The following is a 9,432-nucleotide window of genomic DNA, read 5'->3' as shown; positions in this document are numbered from 1 at the left end:
TGGACTGCGTGTGACTCAGCCCGCGTCGGCGTAAGAACTCTTCCTTTGGGTCGATGTGAGCAAATCGGCCTTTCCAACAATCAGGACTCAACTAATTGGGATTCATGTCACAGCCTCTCTCGCAGTCACAGGCACAAAGACAGAAACAGGCTCAGAGCATGACTTGCACATGGATAGGGATTCTCTGTGACGTCTTTAACAATGATTCCATACTTTTATTAATGTTAATTATTTTCATGTTGGTGGAGCTTACGTGTTACTGTGGGGATTGTTTAATTTATTATCATTATTATTCATTGGCGGGCCGTTCACGACCTAAGCCTTCAGTGATGTCCTACAGTCCTACCTGAATTATTCCCCCTCTTAATACCGTCATTATGACGCCATGGCTCTAGAAACTATACATGTAGACAGAAAGCAGTATAACCCGGGCGTTGCATCACCCTAACAACAGAGTTATATTAATATTTAGAAACATTTAGTTGTAGCATTCCCAGCAGTACAATGTGGCAGCGCCTATCGGAGGCTGTGAGCCGGGGGTACCGCTCGTAGTTAGTCATTTGGAAGTGGCGGACAAACCCTTTTCCCGGCTGTGATAGGCTCGCTAGCGTCGGGGTTGGCCGTTCTCTTCTCACGATGTCTAGCTTTTCTTGAAAATAGCGTTGTAATTATATCTGCGACCACATCGATCTCTTCTCCTCCTTCAGCCGTTGTGGGTTGAAAACAAACGGCTTGTAGAAATCTACACAAATTAGCTCGTTCAAAGTTTGCTAGCTCTGCATAGCTCGGCCTCTCAATAGTGCGTATCCAATCAAAAGACGTGCACGTGCTGACGTTATCGTAGACCTGCCAGCTGGCCCCGGTGTCGCCAACTCGACATCTGATTGGTTAACGCCACAGTTTTTGTCTCCGTTCACTTTAAGCGACAGGCGCTGTTGCTTCTGAAGGCCTCGGGGCAGATCTCTTGGACCCTGGCAACACATCATGCTGAAATATGATTGGATAAAAGCTCTAACATAAAGGCCAGACCTCCAAATCTCCATCTGAGGCTGGAAGCAGCGCAACCAAGAGGAAAGCTATGAAATGAAGAGAATAGACTCTGGGGAATAATTTAATACATATTTGTGGAAAGAATATATAAAAATTAAATGTATATTCTGATGATGTTTAGGCCAGCAGAGAAGGCCCTTGCTGGCCCTGACGGCCGGCCCCTGTTATTATTTATGTTATGTTTGTTAACTTCCATGAAATAATAATAAAATACTCTTATTAACTGAGATCGACTGCACTCTCATGTCTGTGCGCTGAATATGGCGACAGTTAGCTTAGCTTAGCATAAAGACTGGAAGCGGAGGGAAACAGCTGGCCTTGTTGTGCTGAATGTTCATATATATATATACATACAGTATATATATATATATATATATATATATATATATATATATATATATTTATATACACATTATATATTTTTCTATCCTCTTGGACAGAACTAGGCTAGCTGTTTCCCTCTGCGGCCAGTCTTTATGCTAAGCTAAGCTAACCGTCTCCTGGGTCTACAGTTTGTATGGGACGCACATCCTAAACTGTTACAGGTTCTGGATCAAGAAATCAAATTAAGGCATAAATCAGACAAAATATATTTTTAAAATGTTTCTTTTGACAACGAAGATCTAATATAAATAATAAATAAAGAATAAAGCCTCAGAACAGGAAACAGTTCGTCTGGCTCCACCAGACAAGACGTCTGTAACCCTTTAAAACACTAACTGTTGGTGTTATAAGTGAGACGTGTTCATGAAGGAGCTGCAAGACCATCAGTGTAGCACAGTGTGTGGATCTGTTGTGTGATACTGAGCTAAAGAACACTAGTTTAGCAGACAGAGACCCCCCCCCACAGTCAACAGATGTAAAACATAAAGCTTTAAATTTACCAGTCACATTAATGGGGATGACACATGAGGAGATGACTTGTGAGTTGGTTTTCATTCTCTCCTCGGGGGTGGGCAGCGGCAGAGCTTTAGACCAGTTAGTCTGCTTGTCCAGCGTGGTGGGGGTGTTAGGGATGGGAGACTTGTGCCGGTGACCTAAAGCCACCCCGTCAGAGTCGGGGTCAGAGGACCACAGCCTGCAACAGATGGAGATTTGCATGGTTAGGTTGTTAAAGTGAGAAATGGTGCCGACATGAAGCTGAGCTTCAGGAGGGGAGTGTGTGGAGAGTTAAAGTCAGATTACACAGCTTGTGTTTCATGAGCCTACTGCAGACAGCAGGTCCAGACACACAAGACACACACACACGCCCTCACAGGACACACACACACACGCCCTCACACGACACACACACACACACGCTCTCACAGGAGCCCAGGTTCTTTAGAAGCTTTAGAGAGAAACTACTCTACAGGTTTCATGCAACAAGTAAAGTGAACAAAGTTAGAATCAGCGTTAGCAGCACCGACTGTTAGAGCTGAGAATCCAAACGTATGTTTAAGATATTAAAGCTTTCATATTTCAAAAGGTTCGATCAGCTGATTATGAAGAATGTAAACACACAAAGTCTCAGGATACCTGCAGCACTAACACTTTCTAGTTGCTTTTGAAGAAAGAGAACGTTTTTAAAATCCCCTTCTGTAAGTTTCAGTCCATCTGAGAAGATCTCCATCTCACATGAATCCTGTTTTCCTTGCAGCCCCCCCACCGACTGTATCCAAGCTCGCAAAAATGTCACAGCGATAAAACCTTTGGCCGGCTGCAGAGCACATGTGATAAACACTAACTCTCCACTATCACAGTCACAGTCCTGATAACTTCTCACACTGATCCTGCAGGATGAAGCAGCTCTTAAGTTCTTACCTTGAGACTCCAACAGAGAACAACATGTGAAACTGGGAGTGAGTCTCAGCCCCCCCCCCATTTAAAGCCAGCTCTGCAGCCTTTGTGCTCTCTGTTCCCAGCAGACCAATGAGACCCGAGAAAAAGAAAAAAACACCCGGCCACAAAAGAAACCTGTTTCCTTGGAAACTTCTTCAAACTAGTAGAAGAAGAAAATGAAAGGAGAGTTTTTACAGCGTGTTTGTTTCAGGAGCAGAAGAAGAAACAAACAGGACGAGAGAGAAAAGGGAGTGGCAGTGTTTGGTGTGCGCCCCGGTGCACGGCACCAGGCACGATGTATTCTGAGGGAAAGAGAGAGAAACACGAGGATGTCGGCGCTCGCAGGGATGGGTGCATCGAGGAAACCGCAGCACAGAGGCATCATGGGTAATCACAGGCGAAAGCTTGCACCCTGTCATTAGAGAAAACCTGGCACACACACACACACACACACACACACACACACACACACACACACACATTCCTCACATACTGCACGAGAACGGTCTGACGTGGGATGAAACTTTAAAGTGCTCGACTTCAGTTTCACGTCTGGGCGGAGCAGGAAGCTGAGAACAGCTGATGAAGAGGGCGTGCACACAGAAGAGACTCATCATGTAACTTAGAAACAAGCAAACACACCAGAGGAGAGGAGTGTGAAGTAAAGTGTGAGAAGGAGCACACAGGAGGGGGAGGGGGGGGAGGGAGGAGAGAGTGGAGGAGGAGGAGGAGGAGAGGAGGTGGAGGGGAGGGAGTGGAGGAGGGGGAGGAGGAGGAGGTGGAGGAGAGGGAGGAGAGGGAGTGGTGAAGGGAGGAGAGGAAGGAGGAATAGGAGGATGAGGGAGTAGGAGTAGGAGGAGGGAGGAGAAGGAGGGAGGATGGAGGAGGAGGGAGTAAGAGGAGGAGGAGGAGGATGGATTAGGGAGGAAGAGGAGGAGGAGGCAGGAGGGAGTAGGAGTAGAAAGATGAGGCAGGAGGAGGAGGAGGAGGAAGGAGGAAGAGGAGGAGGAGGGAGTAGGAGGAGAGAAGGAGGGAGGATGGAGGAGGAGGGAGTAAGAGGAGGAGGAGGCAGGAGGGAGTAGGAGTAGAAGGATGAGGCAGGAGGAGGGAGGAGAGGAAGGAGGAAGAGGAGGAGGAGGGAGTAGGAGGAGGAGAAGGAGGGAGGATGGAGGAGGAGGGAGTAAGAGGAGGAGGAGGCAGGAGGGAGTAGGAGTAGAAGGATGAGGCAGGAGGAGGGAGTAGGAGGCGGAGAGGAATGAGGAGGAGGGAGGGGTCACTACCTTTCTGCTCCAGGGGGAGAAACGGCAACATTCGGTGGGGGAGGAGGAGCGGGTGGATTCAACTGAAGTGGCATAAACAAAAAAGGACAACAAAACCAAAATAATGAACATGGAGATATTGACCATAAACAAACACGAAGACAAACAAAGAAAACAGCTGATGGCTGTGAAACACATTTGATGATGAGATGATGTCGTTATTTATTCATTTATTCTCCAGGAGATCTACATCGAGTGCACACGAGACACATGTCCTGTTTACTTGGACTGTGTGCTAACTGTGTGCTAACTGTGTGCTTACTGTATGCTAACTGTGTGCTATCTGTGTGCTTACTGTTGTGCTAACTGTGTGCTAACTGTTTGCTAACTGTGTGCTTACTGTGTGCTAACTGTGTGCTTACTGTGTGCTAACTGTGTGCTAAACTGTGTGCTTACTGTATGCTAACTGTGTGCTTACTGTGTGCTAACTGTGTGCTTACTGTATGCTAACTGTGTGCTATCTGTGTGCTTACTGTGTGCTAACTGTGTGCTAACTGTTTGCTAACTGTGTGCTTACTGTGTGCTAACTGTGTGCTTACTGTGTGCTAACTGTGTGCTAACTGTGTGCTTACTGTATGCTAACTGTGTGCTTACTGTGTGCTAACTGTGTGCTTACTGTATGCTAACTGTGTGCTAACTGTGTGCTAACTGTGTGCTTACTGTATGCTAACTGTGTGCTATCTGTGTGCTTACTGTGTGCTAACTGTGTGCTAACTGTGTGCTAACTGTGTGCTAACTGTGTGCTTACTGTGTGCTAACTGTGTGCTTACTGTATGCTAACTGTGTGCTAACTGTGTGCTAACTGTGTGCTAACTGTGTGCTAACTGTTTGCTAACTGTGTGCTTACTGTGTGCTAACTGTGTGCTTACTGTGTGCTAACTGTGTGCTAACTGTGTGCTTACTGTATGCTAACTGTGTGCTAACTGTGTGCTAACTGTATGCTAACTGTGTGCTAACTGTGTGCTAACTGTGTGCTTACTGTGTGCTAACTGTGTGCAATTCAGTTTTTTAAGTGTGATCTGAATTGTTTTCTCTCCTGTGTTTGACTGAAGAACATGTGACAAAATGTTTTGCCAGGATCATCTTTATAAATTACTTATTTTTGTTTTGCATTTGTAAAAGAAAAAGGGCAGGTGAATCTTTTGATGTAAGTGTTTGTTGTTGTAATACTCATGTTGGCCACAAGAGGCTGCACCACTCCCCATGTTCTAAATAAAGCCTTCATGTTTCCTTCCTTGGTTCCTTCCTCTTCATGCGCTCTAAACACAACGTACATTTAAAGTGTTCACAAGAAACATGAACAACTTCAATCAAACCAGAATGTATACCTCTCACTTGTCCCTCAGGGCTTCCGTAGACGCAGTTTTCTCTGTATAGAAAGTATAATAATATAATATAATCGTCATCTCACCGTTTCCAAGTTTGCGTCCCTCTGGACGATGTGTGTGGGGGGGTACATGGGCATCGGCGGCACCGCGGAGATGGAGATGGTGACTCTCCGCTCCCTGCTGCCCCGATCGTCTCCTCTGGTGATCTGCAACAAGCATCATGGAAAACTGAAACGTTTCTGAAGCTGTGACAGTGAACAATAAACTCTTTCAATGCACACGAGCGTGTGAAGCCGAAGCTCGAGGAGATAAGGAAGGAAGAGAAGAAGGAAGCATTGAAGCCTCTTTCTTCAGCGGCCATTGAATACTTCATTCACTCATCAGGAGAAAAACTCTATTTGACCTCCGGCCTGGTTACAAACTAAGACTTTAAGTTCTGACTCTGCAGCTGCTTTTACATTTCATAGAAGGATCTTTATGTGGATTATGTGTGCCATTATTCACGTTCATTATTTCTTCTATTGCTTATGTTTTGAATTTCTGGACTGCGCTCACAGGCAGGGTGCAGTTCCTACATACGTCCCCTAGATGGCAGAAACAACACCAGGAAGTAGATCTTTATGGGGGAAGTTGCTGAATGGCTCACCTCGCTGCAGGGCCCACAGGCTGAGGTTGGCTCTCCTGTGGAGGTCTACAACACATGCTGGCCGTGTGGAGGGGTGGAAGATGTTCCTCTGCTGGTGCCAGGGGGCTCGGTAATGTGCCGTCAGTTTACTCTCCACATCCAGGTCAGACACCGCTGACAAACAGAGACGGAGCACAAATCAGACAAACACTCAGACGTGCATAGGGACAACAGGAAGACATCGATAGAGACACGGGGCAGAACTTATACGGAGGTAAAGTCATTATTAATGAAGACAGAACAAAACATTTAGAGACAAACTTTGGACTGTTTGGAACTATGATGGGACATGTGTCACACTTTTCAATCATTAACATCCCTAATTTGAACCTTGAAGTATTTTCCAGGTCCTCAGTCACAGTCCTGATAAACCACTGGATCATATCTCGTGCACGCCAACAGCTTGCAATGGGAAAAAAACGTTCTTCCATCACAAGCTCGTCGGGTTCTGGAGACTTTTACATTTCCACTCTGAACTCAGACACACGAGAACTAAGGAGCTTCGTATGACAGGCGATGTGTTGCCATGAGAGCAGCTGAGAGTTAAACAGGTTTTAAAGGTGGATTTATCTGAAGAACCGGTCTCTTGTTAGAGTAAGAGTAGAGTAGTAAACAACAGTTTACTAATGCTTTCTACCTGCAGGACAACAGTTTACTAATGCTTCTACCTGCAGGACAACAGTTTTACTAACGCTTCTACCTGCAGGACAACAGTTTTACTCATGCTTCTACCTGCAGGACAACAGTTTACTAATGCTTCTACCTGCAGGACAACAGTTTACTCATGCTTCTACCTGCAGGACAACAGTTTACTCATGCTTCTACCTGCAGGACAACAGTTTACTAACGCTTCTACCTGCAGGACAACAGTTTACTAACGCTTCTACCTGCAGGACAACAGTTTTACTAACCTTCTACCTGCAGGACAACAGTTTTACTAACGCTTCTACCTGCAGGACAACAGTTACTAACGCTTCTACCTGCCAGGACAACAGTTTACTAACGCTTTTCTACCCTGCAGGTCAACAGTTTACTCATGCTTCTACCTGCAGGACAACAGGTTTACTAACGCTTCTACCTGCAGGACAACAGTTTACTACGCTTTCTACCCTGCAGGACAAACAGTTTACTACAGCTTTCTACCTGCCAGGACAACAGTTTACTACTGCTTCTACCTGCAGGACAACAGTTTACTAACGCTTCGATCTGCAGGGACAACAGTTTACTACCGCTTCTACCTGCAGGACAAACAGTTTACTAACTGCTTCTACCTGCAGGCAACGTTTACTAATGCTTCTACCTGCAGGACAACAGTTTACTAATGCTTCTACCTGCAGGACAACAGTTACTAACGCTTCTACCTGCAGGACAACAGTTTACTTCTACCTGCAGGACAACAGTTTACTACAGCTTCTACCTGCAGGACAACAGTTTACTAATGCTTCTACCTGCAGGTCAACAGTTTACTAACGCTTCGATCTGCAGGACAACAGTTTTACTAACGCTTCTACCTGCAGGACAACAGTTTACTAACGCTTCTACCTGCAGGTCAACAGTTTACTAATGCTTCTACCTGCAGGACAACAGTTTACTAATGCTTCTACCTGCAGGACAACAGTTTACTAATGCTTCTACCTGCAGGTTCAACAGTTTACTAACGCTTCTACCTGCAGGTCAACAGTTTACTAACGCTTCGATCTGCAGGACAACAGTTTACTAACGCTTCTACCTGCAGGACAACAGTTTACTAACGCTTCTACCTGCAGGACAACAGTTTACTAACGCTTCGATCTGCAGGACAACAGTTTACTAACGCTTCGATCTGCAGGTCAACAGTTTACTAACGCTTCTATCTGCAGGACAACAGTTTACTAACGCTTCGATCTGCAGGTCAACAGTTTACTAACGCTTCTACCTGCAGGTCAACAGTTTTACTAACGCTTCTACCTGCAGGTCAACAGTTTACTAACGCTTCTACCCTGCAGGTCAACAGTTTACTACAGCTTCTACCTGCAGGTCAACAGTTTACTAACGCTTCTACCTGCAGGTCAACAGTTTACTAACGCTTCGATCTGCAGGTCAAACAGTTTACTAACGCTTCTATCTGCAGGACAACAGTTTACTAACGCTTCTATCTGCAGGACAACAGTTTACTAACGCTTCTACCTGCGGACAACAGTTTACTAACGCTTCTACCTGCAGGACAACAGTTTACTAACGCTTCTACCTGCAGGACAACAGTTTACTAATGCTTCTACCTGCAGGACAACAGTTACTAACGCTTCTACCTTGCAGGTCAACAGTTTACTAACGCTTCTACCTGCAGGACAACAGTTTACTAACGCTTCTACCTGCAGGACAACAGTTTACTAACGCTTCTCTACCTGCAGGACAACAGTTTACTAACGCTTCTATCTGCAGGACAACAGTTTACTAACGCTTCGATCTGCAGGTCAAACAGTTTACTACAGCTTCTACCTGCAGGACAACAGTTTACTAACGCTTCGATCTGCAGGTCAACAGTTTACTAACGCTTCGATCTGCAGGACAACAGTTTACTAACGTTTCGATCTGCAGGTCAACAGTTTACTAACGCTTCTATCTGCAGGACAACAGTTTACTAATGCTTCTACCTGCAGGTCAACAGTTTACTAACGCTTCTATCTGCTGCTAACTGATAATATTATAAAACTGATAATATTATAATACTAATAATATTATAATACTAATAATATTAATAATATTATAATAATAATCTTATACTTCTAATAATATTAATAATATTATCATAATACTATTATCATACTAATAATATTATAATATTATAATATTACCAGTTTTATAATATTATTAGTATTATAATATTATAATAATAATATTATAATACGAAGAAGCGGAGAAGCTTGGAAGAATAATATGATCACTAATAATCTTATAATATTACCAGTTTTATAATATTATTAGTATTATAATATTATAATAATATTATAATACTAATAATCTTATAATATTAATAATCTTATAATAAAAATATTTGTGCAGGTTCATCTGTATCTGCAGCTGTGCTCAGATACTTTAATCAATACACATGCAAAACATCTTTCTATCTTCAAACTACTTGAAATGAAAGATGCATTCCTGCAGAGATGTTTTGTAGATATCAGCCCTCTGACTGACCCCCCCCCCCCCTCCCTGCTGAGATATGAACTGTTGCCCTGCTGTGCCGACC

The 9,432-nt window shown here is 44.2% G+C and overlaps 1 protein-coding gene across 1 annotated transcript in view; it reads right to left on the bottom strand.

The window, feature by feature from the left end:
• Positions 1-5,690, bottom strand: part of LOC115004909 (cyclin-dependent kinase-like 5) — a 17,982-nt gene extending 12,292 nt beyond the window's left edge. Inside the window, exons 1-3 of the mRNA XM_029426641.1 lie at positions 5,602-5,690; positions 4,152-4,213; positions 1,935-2,128 (exon numbers count right to left, since the gene is read on the bottom strand). Of these exons, the coding sequence (XP_029282501.1) occupies positions 1,935-2,128; positions 4,152-4,213; positions 5,602-5,655 (310 nt within the window). The 5' untranslated portion in view covers positions 5,656-5,690. The remainder of the gene's footprint in view (positions 1-1,934; positions 2,129-4,151; positions 4,214-5,601) is intronic.
• Between the last annotated feature and the right edge of the window lie 3,742 nt (positions 5,691-9,432).

Source organism: Cottoperca gobio, unplaced genomic scaffold, assembly GCF_900634415.1.
Source record: "Cottoperca gobio unplaced genomic scaffold, fCotGob3.1 fCotGob3_220arrow_ctg1, whole genome shotgun sequence".
NCBI classification, from domain to species: Eukaryota; Metazoa; Chordata; class Actinopteri; order Perciformes; family Bovichtidae; genus Cottoperca; species Cottoperca gobio.
This window is presented reverse-complemented; position numbering and strand designations above follow the sequence as displayed.